This window comes from Abramis brama, assembly GCF_963993115.1.
Source record: "Abramis brama genome assembly, chromosome: 2".
In the NCBI taxonomy this organism is placed as follows: Eukaryota; Metazoa; Chordata; class Actinopteri; order Cypriniformes; family Leuciscidae; genus Abramis; species Abramis brama.
The window spans coordinates 54,818,060-54,836,160 of NC_139964.1; the positions used below are offsets into that span (position 1 = coordinate 54,818,060).

Here is an 18,101-nt window from a genome sequence, read left to right on the forward strand (position 1 = left end):
TTCTTCTTTGCAGAAAGAAAAAAGATAGAAACTCACAATCTTTTTTTTTTTTTTTAGAGTATGAGAGTAAGCAAGATGTTCTATGCAAGATGCAGAAAAAGAAAGAAATATACTCACAATTTTAGAATGATTGTGAAAATACGCAAATTCTGTTTTCCAAAATATAGAAAAAACAAACAAAACCGTTGCGATACTGATAATGAAAAGCAAGCAAGTTATTTGCAGAAAAACAGTAGTGATTGTGATATTATTTTTCAGTGCCTCAATGTATTTCCACAATTCTCCTGATTACTATTTGAGTAGGAATTTGGTTTCTATACAAGTGTAATATTACAATATTTTCTTCTTGGTCACCCAACTTCAGACATTTAATACAGTATTCATACTCCATGATACATCAATTTATAAAACAATATTAAACTATAATTTTGTTAATATTTTCTTAGGATGTGGGATATTTCTTACTCTATTTAATTCATATAATTTTATTCCTGAATAAAGCACTCAGATATCTTATGCCCTGGCTTTTTGCAATAAAAAATAATAATATTTGCCCTAGCAGCAACTGAATCATGTTTACTAGGAGAGGTTGGAACAGAACTAGATCCTGCCATAGCCAACTTACTTTGACCCGGATAGTAGTTTCTTTCTAGGCCACGTTTTTCAAATAACCCTTTATGGGTTAAAGCAAACTCATCAGCCATGATTGCTGCGTCACTCAATTTGGAAACCTTCTGTTCATTCAAGTAAGTAGCCAGGCCTTCTGGGACACAATTCTTAAACTTTAAGCACACCACCTATCAAACATGTTCTCCTTTTCCCGAGCAAACTCTACAAACGTCTGCTTTTCAATTTTCAATTTTAAAGTAATTTAGAAAACATTGACGATATGCTTCGGGAGCTAACTCATAAGCATGAAGGATAGAGGTTTTAACAGTATCATATACAGTACTCTGTTCTAAACTAAGTGCTGAATAAACCTCTTAAGCCTTACCCGTAAGCACACATTGTAAAAGAAGCGTCCAAACCTCTTTTGGACACTTCAGTGAAGTAGCAACTCTCTCAAAGTGGGAGAAATACTTCTCTACCTCTTTTTCAGAAAAAGGAGGGACCATTTTAATATGCTTCCAAATATCAAAAACTTGCTCTACCCTTTGAGAAAACTCGGAGGGAACCACAAAAGGTGAAAGAGGCGGATGACCCTCAGGTCTCCTACCTGCCAACTCCAACTCCATTTTGAGCACTTGAGCATGTTCATGCCCCCTTTCCTGTCCCTCCAACTTCCTCAACTCAAGTTCTCTTTGCAGCTCTTTTTCTTTCAAAGCTATTTGCTCTTGTTCTAGATGACACTTCACTACCTCCAAATCTAACTCTTTTTCTCGTAACACCATTTCTTTCAGCTTTACTTCACTGCCAAAAACAATATCTGGCTCCTGTAATTTTGCACCAAAACCTTTTTTTTTTTCTCTAAAGTGCCCTTTAAACTTTTTAAGATCGAGTCTCTAAGTTTTTTATTATCAGTTTTTTTAAAGAGCAACAGCTGCTCTTTAGTGCACTTTTCAAGTGTTTCCTCAGAAGGTTCTTTCAAAAAATCTTCCACATTAGAAGCCATGGCTAAACACCTTCAAAACAGTAGCTAGCTTAGGAGTTCCCAAAAACACCACAATATCCTTTCAAATATATTTCATAGAAAAAACTATTTAAACTTATGAACAACTCCATTTCCACAAAGCTACTAAATGGTAATTTAATCTACACCAGTTAAGTCAATCACTTACCCGAACACTAAACAGGTTTAACAAAACCCTCTCTACAGGTAGCATGCTAACAATATAGTACTCCTACAAAAAGAGACTAACTCATAAGTCACAAAATCATGCCTAAATTGCTGACCACATTCAACAACCTAGTATGCTATCTTAAAACTGCATGTTACCTAAAACATCAACATGCCTATCAACTTTGGTTACTGGTGCAAAATTACTTACCAACTTGAAGAAAGTGGGGATGAGAAAAATTGTGCTCTCTCAAACAAAACAAAATTTCACAAGTACCCAAAACTAATCATTGATGCTAAAGACCACACAAATGAACATGGATATCTTAGAGAACAACTCCGGTACACTATATATATAAAAAAAAAACCTGTCTAATCTTCAAAGGCTTACCAGGCTCGGGGCCACGCTGAGCTTCATGTCACCTGGCAAAAACCAGGCCCTGAATAATGTACCCCCAACAGAGATTAAATCTCCACCCGGGATACCTTAAATAAAACAAACTAACAAAACAAACTAACAAAACAAACAGTGTGCCGTTGGAAGGACTGACTAGCAACCCAGCTGGACCACTCTAACCAAAGACCTCTAATAACCCAATAACCTATTCCACACTCCAACAGGGGCAGGGCTGTAACAACATCAACAAATCTATAACACTATAGCAGCTTAAGAATAATGACTATCTAAGACATACACTCTAAAAAGTTTTACTATGATTAACTAAATTTTTTGGGAGTCGCGCTCTGTGGGTGAACTTCGAACTTCAGACCGCCATCCTGCGTTTCACTCATATTCAAAAGTGACTTTGCGACTCCATAACCTGCCAATAAACAAACAGTGCACAGTTCTGAGAACATTTTATCATTCAAATTAGTTATATTCATTATCTTTAGGAATAAAGTTGTGTGTTTTATGCAAGCCATCAGGCATTTCAATCAGCGAAAAGACAGATGTGACACTCATTTAGGTGACTCACATTGCGTCCCAGTATGTTGTTTTGCATTGAATAAAATGATTTAAAGCACAGTAATGATTTTATAAAATAAAAGTTAAAATAAAACCATACACAAATCTGAATTTCACAGAGGAAATGCACCCAATTCTGCGACGCTGAGAAGAGAGAACTGTTCTGGAGACTGAAGAGAGTTCAAATAGCCCGCGCTCACTCAACTGTTGAGTTGTCTTCATGTCAGAGGCTGGGGGAGGGGTGCATGAAACAGATCAGTTCTCCATTCTCCATTCTCAAATATTTTGATAGAAATTTCACAAATGTTTTAAAGGGACTATGTGTAGCTTTTTAGGTATTTTATTATCTAAAATCAATATTTTTATTAATAAATATGCCCTCAATGGTGTACAAATACCTATGCCAATGATCAGACTAATCCTCGTAAACGAAGAATTTATTATCTTTATATAAATGGGACGGGTAGGTCCACGGAGGCTTCCATGTAGTTCCGCCATCTTGAAAAACTATAATAGCAGAGAGGGACAAAAAGTACTAGGCCAACGTGCTTCCACAACGCGTTTTCGTTCAGAGCCAGCGTCACGTGACTGAAGCCAGCAGAAACGGAGGAGCAGCAGTGAGAGGTGCTTGTCACTGCCGCGGCAAGTTTAAAAGGATGCACTGCACGGTTATTTATACACCGTTCATTCATACATATGCTGAGTCACAGGATAAGGAGTCCTCGTCGTCGAAAAAGTCCAAAATAGACCGTAAAAGGAAACGTGACCGGAGATTACAAAAACAAGGGTTAATGTCGGGATAGCTAATGCAGGAGAAAGCTTTCAAAAGAGACGCTGAAGTTGCCTGCTTTCTTCTCGACAGGTAAGTCAATGTTACGGTCTTAATTACAAGCTTTTTTTTCATTGCTTGGTTGTGTACTTTATTATATAGACAGTAGAACATTTATAGTTAAAAGTTAAACAGGCTCTTTGATGAATAGCAGCTATTGAGTAAAGTAACGTTAGAGAAGGCTCTGATGATGATGATATCTAACAATGCACGTACTTCAAAAAATATAACGAGTAAAGAAAGCATTACTACTAATTACCATAGTTAATGTTTTTCACAGTCAGTAATTCATACTGTAGCATTCTTTTTTTCGTTGTTTCAAGTTTCAGTTTGTTTTAAATAACAAATCTGTTCACCCGAAGAAAAACTCGAAGTGCTATTATAAGACATCCTGTCATAGCTTTTTGGTACAAAACGGCTACCGTAGATGCAACGCGCATTTGAAAAAGTGAGGCGCTGAAGAGCATTATTCTTTTGAATGCAAAATACAATTTCACCACTAGATGGGAGAAATTCCTACACACAGTCCCTTTAAGTGTATTATAAACAAATAATTGGTTAGTCAAATACTAAATTCTTTTAGTGAAAAAAACTTAAATATAACTGTAAATTTTAGATACAATTAACTGTTGGATTTTTAGTCAATTATTTTGGTATGTTTAACTCAAACAATCAAGTAAATTATATTCAGAGATTTTATTAAGTTAATAATTTACTAAGTGTACAGAGTGTACAGCAGGACACATACTAGGCTATTCTTAATCTCTCATAATTCTCTCTTCTTCATTTCTCTTTCCCTTCTCTAATTCTCCTCTCCTCTGCCTCATCCTCTCTGCTCTAGCTCGCTGTGGATAGCTGTGTGATGTTGGGCTTCGCTCATCATTGCAGCTCTCATAAAAACTTCAATAGGATCAGCTGTTTTCCAGACAGACTTGGCATACTCTAAATTGGGTTCTTAAATTAGCTATGTTGTTTTAAATATTTGCACATTCACTTCCTGGCTTTCAAAGTCACAGATCTGTTTGCTTGGACTCATGTCTTTATCGTTTTTCATCAATAAACAGGGCTTGTTAATGGGGTGAAAGGTCAGAACGATTTTAGGGCTGAGTTGACAGTAACAATTTCTCAATTTTTATCAATCTTCATTTTGAATGTTCAGTTGAAACATAATTTGTAGCACACCTGCCATCCAATAGTTACTTTTGATAAGAAACAAAAACACAGCTATCAAATTCAGGCCATTTTAATCAAACAATAAATTTTGACGCTCTTTAATGTGGCGTGCCAGATCACTGTATAGCCACCTCAGTTCAAGCAGCAGCGCTGAGCGCATGTGAACCAAATCAAACTGAATTAAAACAAATGGAATCAAATTGAAAATCACGCAGGTGATTTTGAATTAATAAATGTCGATATACAATGGTTAGCTACATACTGTTAAAACTAATCATGGTATTGATTTATTAAGACTGCTGACTCTATAGAACAATGACAAGGAAAAGTAACTTTGTTGTGCTCCGAGAGCCCTCTAGTGGTCGGGAGCATTTCCTTTGTGTTGCGGCTTATTTCCGTTGTGTTGTACATTTTCCGTTGTGTTGTGGCTCATTTCTGTTTGTGTTATGGCTCATTTCCGTTGTGTTGTGAACTTATGTTTGCTTTTTAAAAGTTTGTTGTGTTGTGCACTACTGGTCCACCGTAGTAAACAAAGCTGAAAGTGAACTTGACCATCATGATCAATATGCATCAAAAAGCAGCTTTGATATTTTGATAATGAGTTGTTTTGTGTTTCACAGGGGAACAAATATTCTACGAATTTCAAGTGACAGTGACAGCCTTTCAAATTTGGAAGAAAATTATCTGAAAATGTGTGACTCGGTTGAACTGACCAAACTTAGACAGAGGCATTGAAAAAGACAAATGGCTTTACCACTTAGTGAAAATTAGATAAAAAAAACCCCACATGCTTATGTTTATCGTTCCATAAAATCTAGCATTTTGATTTAAATGACAAATACACTAAGTTAAAATAGAGCAATTTATCACAAAACACTGTGTCAGTAGCTAATCATATACATATTTGTCAAACTCAAGCTAAGATGCAACATGCAGAGCATGACAAAATGAACAAATAAACCGCCATTGAATCGACTTAATTTACTACAGCCGTATGATCACTCAGTTCACATAATTCAGATAATGATAAACAAGTAGAAATCAAATATAGAAGAACAAAGATAAAAGCATAAAAATGTAATGGAAGAGCAAAAATTATGGAACTATTGAAAGAATGCACATACACCAAGGACTAAGATACAAACAGTTAAAACAATAACCAATTAAATTTATTAATCACTGTAAAAAAAAGTTGCTGCCTTAAAATTAAGTACAATCAACTTGGCTGTATAAGTAATTTCAACTTAACAAGTTGAATCTTGTATATCTTATTAATTTTTTTTTTGCTGAATTGCTGAATCCAGCACTCTAACCATGTACTTTGTTCCATACTAACCCAGTACACCAACTTTGTGCTGCTAAGGTAACTGTTGCCTTTTGAACTGACTTTTTAAACCATTAAAGCAGGAACAACCTTAAAAGAACTGAGAGAGTGTTTTAGATTTAGAGTGCATTTTGTATTAGAGTGAGTTTGGATTTTCTCTCTTTCTCTGTCTTGTTAAATTATTTCATTTGGCTGACATTTCTGTGAAAATCCATTTTTAAGCGGTGTGAGCAAATTTTTTAGAGATGTACGGGAGGGAGTAAGAACACAGTTTCACCATTCCCCATGCATAATCAACTGGAAAGCTCTCTACTCTGAAGGTGCATGAGGTCAGAAGTAGTACACCAAAAATTAAGACAGTTACGCACACACACACACGCTATCACCATAGTGCCCTGGTGCAATACATAGGAAACGTTAACTGAAAAACAGAGATTATCCATTAAAACACAAGGAGAAAAGGGGAAAGCTTAAAAAAGTTTTTACATTTGTTATGGTGCTTTTGCTTCCATCTTTGAAGCTTCAAAGCTTATAATCCAACCTAGGCTCATTGGAAAAAACCTTCTTCTACCTAAATTTTTGCAGAACTTCTAAAACATACTTATACAGTGCATACAACTGACTGCAAATGAACACTATAGAGGCAGTAAAAAGGCAACAATTAATATTCCTTTTTATACAAATGATTATGAGGGCTCTATTATCGATTATCGAATAATAAAATAGTATTTTAATGCGGCTCTGTGCATAACACTGTTATGACCTCAAAAAACTTTCAGTGCATGATTTGTAAACTAATACCTTTTGACATTTGCATCACATAAGCTCCATAATGGCTTTTCTGATGTAGTAAGTCCCGTGAAAAATGATTCACCATGAAAGAGCACAAAGACTCAATGAAGCAAGCTAACCTGACATGTTTGCTTCAGAAAATGCATTTATTTTTATCTCCTGTTTGGTTTTGTTAAGGGAAGGGTTTAGTGTAGGAGGTACATAATAGGTACACAACAGTCTTCTTTCATTCACAGATAAATTAAATAAGGTGTCTATCCTGACTAAGGTCCAATACATTTGCATGGACTGAAATCTCACAGATTGTGGAATGATTTTTTACTAATATACAGTAGTAGATTTGACTCATTTGCTAAAATCCAGGACCAAAATGTTCGTTTTGGTGGTGCTGCTTGCTAAATGTCCCAATGTGAGCCCAAAATCATAACAGAACCTGACAAAGCTAGTTAGCAGAATCTGTCTATCTATACCTAAAGTGGTATGGCTGGCTAAGCTTTCTTCATTATGTTCTAATTACATCTGAGATCAAAACGGTGTCAAATCGATACGAAACAAATAGATGCACTGACTGTGCTAAACATGTTGTGACTTACACTTGAACGTAGGTATTGTTTGCTATTAATTGGTTGCTGTAAAAAGTGCTTTTTAGAACTTGGATTGTTTGCCCCAAATAAACAAACTTGCTTAACTAGGGTAATTAGCGTTGATATGAAACAAAAAACATTTGCACTGCATCGATTTCTTCAGACATTATATTTAGTAATGATTGAGCTTGGTTTGTTAATTGTAATGAGCTAGAAAATCGAATGGGAGCCTGTGGGAAAAGTTGCTTGCTTGGATACACATGGATATTTGATGTCTGATGTAGACATAGTGAATTTAACATTTTGGAGCAAAAATGGTCAATGTCACCAAACTGTAGAAAAAAGTAAATACTTAAAGCCCAAAAAAAGGATTCTGAAACACGCCAAAAATGACTATTGTGTTGACATGTAAATACTCAGATATTCATAAAAACTCATATGCTCACACATATCAGAGAGTTAAAGTGAGCAAGTAAGTATAAATGCAAAAGGCTTTCTGACAGTGTTACTGGGTAATGCCTGGGGCTTCTCAGTGCTAACCTCATGCTTAGCCTTTAAATTATTTATTTTATTAAAACAAACTTGACATGTTTTGGTAGATTTGGAAAGTAAACATTACTGTGTGTATAATTTGCAACAAGCCCAACAGACTTTTTTTAAAAAAAAGTTAGTAATTCTCCATTCTTTTATGTTGCTTCATAAAAGTCAATTTTGCACTAAGCTGATTTCTTTAGCCAATGTGAAGGTTGAGCATAACTTGTTAATAAAAAGCTCTGAAAACAGGTCTTAGACTTGATCTCTTTCTTTGTAACAGTCTCTTTGTACTCTTTATTTCTGTTTTTGTGTTTATTTTTTTGTAGATGGCTGAAATAATCAGCACCCCTGAAGTATAATTGTGAGGGTGAGAACATGTTTGTGTGAGTCAGAAAGGATTTCATGGTGGTACACACTTTGAAGAAGCTTTCAGGAGACCCTGTGATCTAAACTCATCCTTCTAACATCTTCAATTTCAGACACACAGAACACATGGCTGGATCACATGACAAGAACAGGGGATCACATGACAGACATGAAACAGGAACATGAAACAAAACCAAATCATGTCATATAATTGTTATTTTTATTTCGATATTTGTATTTCTTATGCATATGTTGTGATTTTATAATTATTTAATTCCTTTTCTATGTAAAGCACTTTGAATTACCATTGTGTATGAAATGTGCTAAATAAACTTGCCTTGTTTGCCTAGTGTAATTTTGTACATTTAGCTATGCACATTAAATAAACTAAAATTAAAAGAAAAATGTATGAATTAAAAAATAATAAAATATTTGCAAGAATAGGAAACAGCATTCCAAGTTTCATCCAGAGTTGCAAATGTAGCCAAAACGAATCTCTAATTCACTAGGGACCAAATTATGTATCATAGTTATTGATAAACTTTCCCATACAAATTAAAGTATTTGTTTTTTCTACAATAACTTGGTAACGGTGTTGAAGGGTTAAACTTGAATAATATTTGTACATATTGCACAAAATGGAAATAGGTTGAATGAGATCCAATGTTAAACATTTTTGTAATGGGGGAAAATCGTGCAAAAACACTTAAACTGTAGGACAAGCCAAAATATATGAAAAGAGTTTGTTTACTATAATGAATTAAAGATGAATTCAACAGAATACATACATTTGATGTATTTTCATGCTAGGTTACTTTGTTGTTATAGTTTAAGAATAAACCTGGATATCTAAAAAGATAATTTCTTAAGAAAACATGAGTGTGCCGTATCATGTCCACAGTGTACCATATTGTTGGTAAGTGCCATATAAATATATTTAGATGTGTGTTTTGTGTATTTGAGAGAGGGAGAGATGAAAAACATGAGTGCTCTGACAGCAGCTCTGTCAAAATGTGTGTCCCTCTCAGTGCGTGTCAGCATTTGACTCTCACATTTGACTCTCTCAGGGCTATTTAGAAATACTCTGATTATTTTTTTGTATTGAAAATACTCTGCCTTGGAGGGTTTTAGTAAGGAAATATGAAATGCTATGAGTGTGTTAACAAGGATAAAATTGGTGGCTTGACCCACATTTCTGCCAATTTAGGTGTAAGATTACCACAGCACACACTTCAAAAGGAAGACCGTCACACCAGTATCTGGAGCCCTGAGCTAGTCAGTTGCTAATACACGTGTGCTTGACACAATGCACTGCACACACACATGTACCTGAACACACTGTCTACTGCACATCTATCTATCTATCTATCTATCTATCTATATATCTATCTATCTATCTATCTATCTATCTATCTATCTATCTATCTATCTAGCTATCTATCTATCTATCTATCTATCTATCTATAATGTAAGCTATTTTATACTTTGTTTATTGAATTTTCGATTCATTGTCATATTCAGCATGACTATGAGTATAATATTGCTTTTAAGAGTTATAATAGAATTTAATATTGAAGTGCTGTGATACTTCCATTAAATAGTTCACTTCAACTGTATCTTTCTTTCACATACAAATTTGTATTTTTCAAGACATGTCTATCTGCATTTCAGGGGAGTACTTAAGCAGGTACCAGGGAATAAATATATTTGATTTTTTTTTTAAAGAGAAACATCCTTACAAATAAAAAGTTTCTTTGCAAGGAAAGAAAAAAATATTTTCTATATTTTAAAAATATGAGAAAAACTTAAATAATAGATTTTTAATCAGTTTTATTCAAAATTAGCTTGTCAGATTAAAGTCATAAGGTATGTCTAACTCATACACTCAAGTGATATTCAGAGATTTTATTAATTAAGGTAGCATAGCTGTTTATTACAGTGATATTTACAAAGCCACTGTTTTAGAGTCTGAACAAAGACAGTCTGTTTACAATGTTTGTACCAGAGATATTGCATCGTGATAAAAATGTGAGTTATTGCTGTGTCAAGACTTGGAGTTTTCCAGAGGGTCCAGTGCATATGCTTTGCATGTGCATTCATGTATCTGGTGCCTTTACTTTTGAAGATTGTGTCTCTGTTCATGAGCAAATACAGTTAAAGAGGAACAACACCACCCCTCTGTGCTCAGAAGACATCACTGCATGCATCCCTTTTATATTCAGTGTTAAAACAGTTACAACTCTCACCAATATCATTCTTAACAATGCTACTACACCTTTACCAGCTGTTGTGTCACAATTCACAACAATTAATTTGGATTGGAAAAGTTTTTCATTAGCAATCTGAGCAAAACAACTGTAAGTCAATGTGACAGGTGCTATAACAGCAAGTTTGTTGCCCCAGGCAGGGATCAAATTTACAGCTTGAATCTATTTTCCTCCACAGGAGACTATTTTATTTTAGCCTCATTTTAAATTCTACTCTAAGATGGAAGACATAAGTGGTCATATACAGTACATCAGTGTTGTGGGTAACAGCACAGTGACAATGGCTTTGCTGTCAAAATAAAGCAGTAGTGAATGAGAAGATTCTAGAGGAGAACACAAAAGCCAGAGGAGGGAGGGAAAGTTTTAATAAACTGCACCCCAGAGGGACACTATATTGTATCTGCTCACACCAGACAAACACATTTGAGCACAAACAGAAAGCGAACAGCAAAAGCTAAATGAGGAGATGAATAATAAGGAAGAAAGAGAGAAGAAATGGAGCCCTGTGCCTTTTAATAAATGCAGCTCGAGCTGACCACTATATGGCCCATGGCTGCTATTTGTACTAATGATAGCGTACCAAAACACATAGTGCCTAATTTTTTTTAAAGCCAAATCTGTTTTGTCAGAAGTTAAGGGTTCTGCCATTAGAGGAAGTTGGTGGGCACTGGGTAGGGTGTTGAATGGCTCCAAAAACACGTGCTCACTGTTCAGGGGTCTTGTGGGACCCTGTTGGTTGGGTAAAAAGAGAAAGTACACAGATGAAAAGAAAAAAGAAGAAAGAGGGCAGAATAATGAGGACAGAGAGAGACTAGATTGGATGATGTCTGAAGAGAGGAGAAAGTCATTAGAGCTTGACTTGGGTTCTGTAACAATTAACTTTGCCGAAAATAGCGCAGAATGCACGTGCTGTGCATCACAGTCCACGTTTTTTGACAGCCCTCATGCCCAGTGGAGAGATAATAAGAGGACTGTTTTCTTTGTGATAACATACAGCAAAACATTTGACGATTATAATCAATTTATATGATCCAGCTTGGCAATTTAAAATATAATGATGGTAATTTGTTTTATATACTATATTGTATGAGGTTCTCAATCCATGACAAAGCAGAACTGGCAGAAGAGATAATGAAGAGATAATTAGAGTGGGCAATTGATGAGAGCAGCTCTATTCTTTCTGCCATTGTCAAAAATAAAATGGTACCCTAATCAGTTCATTTCAGTGATCTGAACAATGGTCCTGGCAAACTGAACTATTATTTCCAGGAATCTGTTAGCACTTTGCCAATGCATTTACATAAAGCGAAAATAAATGCTTAAAAGTGATTTATTTCCATTTACACTTTACACAAGGTGTACCTTACCTCAAGGTGCAGGTGTTTTCAGTGTTGGGTCTGCAATGGAAGGAGTAGGGGCCCACGGAAAATTTGAGATAAAAAATACAAAATTAAGTTTAAAAAGAAGCAATAAAAAAAACAAATATGCATATTGTTTTGCAGAATCTTTTTTTAATGTCCATCTCTCCATTTTCTTTCTTCTACATAATGTTCAATATTAGTTTGTATACTGTTTGTGTAGCAAACAACCAAATACTCATCACTGTCATCTTTAGCTTGTTCAGCAGTTATTTTCACTAAAGCTTATTATTATGAAAAGTGCTAAATGTGAATTTAAATGTTTATCTTGAAAATGTTTCTATATACTTTAATATTACGTAGAAAAAAAACAAAAACATACAGTATATAGTTAACTTTTTCAAAAACAATATGTTGCAGGTATTAGGCTATATGATAAAAAACAGTAGGAGGCCTAATGTTACTTATTGACTTTGACCAGTGTTGGCTCTCAAAATTATGGAAGCCCGTTTCCGCCACGTTGAGTAAAAAAAAAAAAATTCTTTAAGTCATAATAATGAGAAACTTTCTCATAATAATGACTTAACATCTCATAATAATGAGAAACTTTCTCATAATAATGACTTAACATCTCGTAATAATGAGAAACTTTCTCATAATAATGACTTAACATCTCATAATAATGAGAAACTTTCTCATAATTATGACTTAAACATCTCGTAATAATGAGAAACTTTCTTGTAATAATGAGAAACTTTATCATTATTACGAGATGTTAAGTCATTATTTCGAGAAAGTTTCTCATTATTACGAGATGTTAAGTCATTATTATGAGAAAGTTTCTCATTGTTACGAGATGTTTAAGTCATAATTACGAGAAAGTTTCTCATTATTTTGAGATGTTAAGTCATTATTACAAGAAAGTTTCTCATTATTATGAGAAAGTTTCTCATTATTATGAGATGTTAAGTCATTATTATGAGAAACTTTCTCATTATTATGACTTAAAGGTCCCGTTCTTCGTGATCCCATGTTTCAAACTTTAGTTAGTGTGTAATGTTGGTGTTAGAGCATAAATAATATCTGTAAAATTATAAAGCTCAAAGTTCAATGCCAAGCAAGATATTTTATTTAACAGAAGTCGCCTACAACGAACGGCTCGTTTGGACTACATCCCTCGACTTCCTTCTTTAATGACGTCACTAGAACCGTTTTTTGACTAACCTCCGCCCACAGGAATGCTCCCTCAACTCTTCCGAAATACGTTTATGTACTTGCGCACTTCTTATAACTTACTGTGTTTACTCAGCTCTTATGGTGATTTTCTGAAGTAAAACTGACACTTGATCTTTTGTGTGATGTACAATAAACTTTATTAAACTCATCAGTATATGTTTGATCATCATTCAGACAGCAGACTTGTAGGCTATTAATAAATAATGGATACATACAAGCAGATACAAATACGTTATAATAACCGTAATTAAACTACTAAACTATACCTGTTTCATCTCTATACAGCACTCTGACTCTGTAGGCATTATTGTCCGACTCGAAATGAACACCGTTACTGAGAGTTTCTGATATTATCATCATTCCGTGAGATGAAATTGTCCTGAGAGACTGAGCGCGAGCTCATGAAGCACCGCCCCCTGGGCCGTCCAGCAGCAGCTTATTTGCATTTAAAGGGCACACACTAAAACAGCGCGTTTTTCTGTGCCCCAAAAAAATGACAATTTAAACATGCTGTAAAAAATGATCTGTTGGGTATTTTGAGCTGAAACTTCACATACACACTCTGGGGACATCAGAGACTTATTTTACATCTTGTGAAAAGGGGCATAATACGGGACCTTTAAAGAATCTTTTTTTTTTTTTACTCAACGTGGCGGAAACGGGCTTCCATACAAAATGGCTCTTCGACAATAGATAAAGTAAGCCTTGTAGGAACAATATGAAATTAATAACTTACCACAAAATAAAAATCCTGTCATTTACTCTCCTTCGTGTCACTCCAAACTTGTTGTTGTCCCGGGATAAGAGCTTGACGATTCTGAATACCAACATCCCAAAAAACAAAATGCACATAAGCTTGTGCTTGATGTCATATAAGGAGAAGGCGGCAGGGTCAGAGTCATATAGAGATCTATGGCTCTGGGCATGGAAAATTAAAACTGCCCTCAAACATCATTGGTTGATTTGCACATATCATCGACTGGGGTATATTTGAATGTGTGTAAGAGAACAAGATTTCAGAACTGATTAGGGAAGAAAAATAATATTTCATCTGAACAGATTTTTTTGAATGCCATCAATTCTGTAAAGATATGCCCTTTGCAGCCAATGTTAAAGGGATAGTTCAGGTAAAAATACAAATTCTGTCATCATTTACTCTGTCGTTCCAAACCCTTTTGTTCTTCTTCGGAACACAAATTAAGATATTTTTCATAAAATCTGAGCGATTTCTGTCCCTCTATTGACAGATGCAACCACTTTGACGGTTCAAAAAGTTGATAAAGAGATTGTACCCATGAATTGAGCAGTTAACACAATCACTTTATATGCTGAATAGATTTAAGTTTTTTATTCACGTAAACATTCATCAACGCACACAGCAGTTGTGGTAAACGGAAGCTCAAGCATGCTTGCTTGACATGCGAGAACCAATAAGTTTCTTTTCATTTTCATTTTCATTTCTGTTAATTAATATACATTTATCGTGGTAAACTTTGTGTTAAATTACCTTGGCAGTACATTAATAGTGAATTGTAAAGTGATGGCAAATATCACATCATTCTCTCTTCTGACCAACATAATCAATCTCTCAATATTTTTTACTCAATATAGTTATATCTGAAATGTGAAAAGGGTCCATGGACTGTTTAGAATAGCATGCTATATATAATGTTTTTTAAAATTATGTTCTTTAATAATTCAAGCTAGAATTATTTTAAGTATTTTGAAACTCTCAGAGCACTGACTATACAACTCCAGACTATTTGTGACCCTGGACCACAAAACAATTTTTAAAAAATTGTTAATTGTTAATTAAGCTTTTCATTGATTTATGGTTTGTTAGGATAGGACAATATTTAGCCGAGATACAACTATTTGAAAATCTGGAATCTGAGGGTGCAAACAAATCTAAATATTGAGAAAATCGCCTTTAAAGTTGTCCATTTCTGTTGACGATTTTGCTGCATTCAAATTTATGAAATATCTTCATGGATCATGATCTTTACTTAATATCCTAATGATTTTTGGCATAAAAGAAAAATTGTTAATTTTGACCCTATTTGCCACAAATATACCCGTGCGACTTATGACTGGTTTTGTGGTCCAGGGTCACATTTGATAAAGACAGTCATTGCATGGCCTTTACCCTATTCAAACAAACATGACGAGGAATAAAAGCTAACTCGCTAACCCAGATAAATACACACAGTCATTTGCACAGTTACAAACCAGCATTGATTTGTACTCAGATGCACAGTCCAATCTGTCTAATATCCACCCTAGATATCCCTGCCATATTAACACTAATGTAAAAAAAACAACTCTTACTTGTACACACTGCGCACATACTCAGAGTCATAGTTGCTCTGTGCATAGATCTTCTTCCCCATAGCAGTCTCTGAAATGCAAACAAGATCTGTTTTTGACACTTGCACCACATCCTCAAAGTACTTTCTATTGTCATCAACACTAAAAACTAAAACCACCATTAACACACAAAACCGTGTACCTTTAACATCAGTCCAAAATGTACAAATTATCTATACCCTGCATACATTATTGATTAGACTATCAGTACCTAGCCTGTTAACAGTCAGTGTCCTGGTAGCGTGACACTTGATGCCCTTTTTTATTGCCATTTGATTAATCATCATAAATATCAATCGAAACCTTACTTGAAATTCATGACTTGAAATTGGACATTGCATTACCATGAAAACTATAATTTATAACCTTTTAGCAGGCTCAATTTTTGTGTTCTCAGCTACCAATTTGGAACACAACTTGGTTAGAAACGGCTTTGATTTTCTAGCTATTTTAGAGTCCAAATTATATATATATATATATATATATATAGCAATGAAAATTACCTATTAATTGTCATTTAAGTGAAATTACTGAACTTAAATATACAAGCTTGATCAAAATGATCATTCTAGAAGAAAATTTCAGATGGCACTTTGAGGCTTTTGCATCTGAACTCTTCATATATATATATATATATTCATTGTATAAAATGAAAAATGTTTAGTTTAGTAGCTAAATTTGTTTTACAGTAAACTTAAACTTGAAGTGCTTTCATTTCTGCATTGATCTGTTGAGTGCCTTCTTTAAAAATAGACAAACCATGAATTATAACAATTTAAGTTCAGATCTATGCTCAAAAAGAGGGGTGACAGTTAACAGGTCAAGGTTCAAGTGTACTCAGAAAATCACACAAACCACAGATGATGTCAAGGGCGCAGAGAGTGATGTGGTTAAAGCAGTTGAAAGGCCCTTTTCCAGCTTGCTTCTCCAGTTTCTCTATGAGCACCTCCGCCTGCTCATTCATCACCTCAAGGAACTCAGTTAGTATAGAGAAATGAAATGTTGGAGTTAGCATCTTACGTCTGCGTCTCCACTTATCCCCAGTACTAATAGAAAGGAAAATAGAAGGGTATTTAAGACAGATATCCTTTATATCAGTGTGGATATTATTCACATCTACTTTATGGATAATTTGATAATTATTTGTAAAGGGATAGTACTAATATCTTTACTCTTTTAGTAAGAGTAAGTTAGTAAACAGTTTACCTGGTGAGTAGTCCTGTTCCCAGCCAGGGATGCAGAAATTTGTAAGCGTAGGCCTTGTCCATGTGAACAGGGTTGTTCAGCAGTGTCTGTATAAGTGGTAGAATTTGCCAAGAGCAACATATAAAACAGAGAAGTGAGGACTTGTAAAACTGTCTTTGTAATAAATTGAATTTCACATGAGTGTTACCACTAGGGTTATATGATACATTGAGTATTTATGATTTGTCTGCAATGGAAACATTTTGTCAGCAATATAAAATTAAGCAACATTTTGAATCTTTTTATTTGACAATTAGGTTTCCTAAAGACTGCGTCATAGCACAGTTTCACAGTCTTGTCTTTTTTCACAAGTGTGAGGCATCCTGTTGCTGATTTGTGTCTTTTGTACACAGTGAAATTTGCACTTTTTTTTTTTTTTTATCACATTGGACTTTAATACTCCACTGAAAATTATCTTTGAATATTCTCTTCTAATCTTAAACCTCCTATGTATTTCTTTATACAGATAGCATACATATATTATCTTTTTAGTTATAGTTATCAACTTTTTTGTGCCGTCAGAAAAGTTCACAAGCCAAGGTATCTTCATCTTCAAACATTCGCTCATATTGTGAAATATACTGATTAGGCCAGAGACCCTGATCATTACAGGTGAGTCTTTCTGTACATGCAAGTGGACAAAACAGTACCTCGATAGTCTCAGCATGGTATAAGATGAGAAATGGGATAGGTCCAATCCATAATTTAAACAGAGGAGAATTCCGGAATTCATTTGTGTAGCCAACCAACTGACAAAAGAAATCTGAAAGAAAGTTTTCAACTTTTTTATTTTAATGCATTTGAAGGGTTACTTTAATGAACCAATAAGGTTCATTCTCATGTTACGCAGCATGTTTGAGCTTCTGAAGGAACCAATGAGGTTAGTTCTCGCAAGTCAAGCAGGTTCAGCTGAGCTTCTGTTCGCTGATCAATGTTTATATGTGAATAAAAGCCTAAATTCAATCTGTTCATCATATAAAGCGATCATGAAAATCGAATAATTTGAACTAAACCACTCAATTCATATGGATTAGTTTTATAATCTCTTTATGAACTTTTTGAAGCATCAAAATGGTAGTTGCGTAGCTGTCTATGGAGAGTACATCAGACTCAGATTTTATTAAAAATATCGGTAACACTTTAAAATAAGGTTTCATTAGTTAACATTAGTTAACTACTTTAGTTAACATGCATATATGAATATATAAGAATGAATGATACTTCTACAGCATTTTAATTTTAATACATTTTAGTGCATAATACTTTTAATACATAACATTTA

At 34.5% G+C, this 18,101-nt stretch overlaps 1 protein-coding gene across 1 annotated transcript; it reads right to left on the reverse strand.

Moving 5' to 3' along the window:
* Positions 1 to 15,505: 15,505 nt before the first annotated feature.
* LOC311078049 (cytochrome P450 4V2-like) lies at positions 15,506 to 17,619 on the reverse strand. The gene is made up of 4 exons (XM_084106702.1): positions 17,470 to 17,619; positions 16,781 to 16,866; positions 16,430 to 16,620; positions 15,506 to 15,605 (listed from the first exon to the last, which is right to left on the reverse strand). The coding sequence occupies exons 2-4, from the start codon at positions 16,840 to 16,842 to the stop codon at positions 15,532 to 15,534; spliced, it is 327 nt and encodes a 108-aa protein (XP_083962828.1). The 5' UTR covers positions 16,843 to 16,866; positions 17,470 to 17,619; the 3' UTR covers positions 15,506 to 15,531.
* Between the last annotated feature and the right edge of the window lie 482 nt (positions 17,620 to 18,101).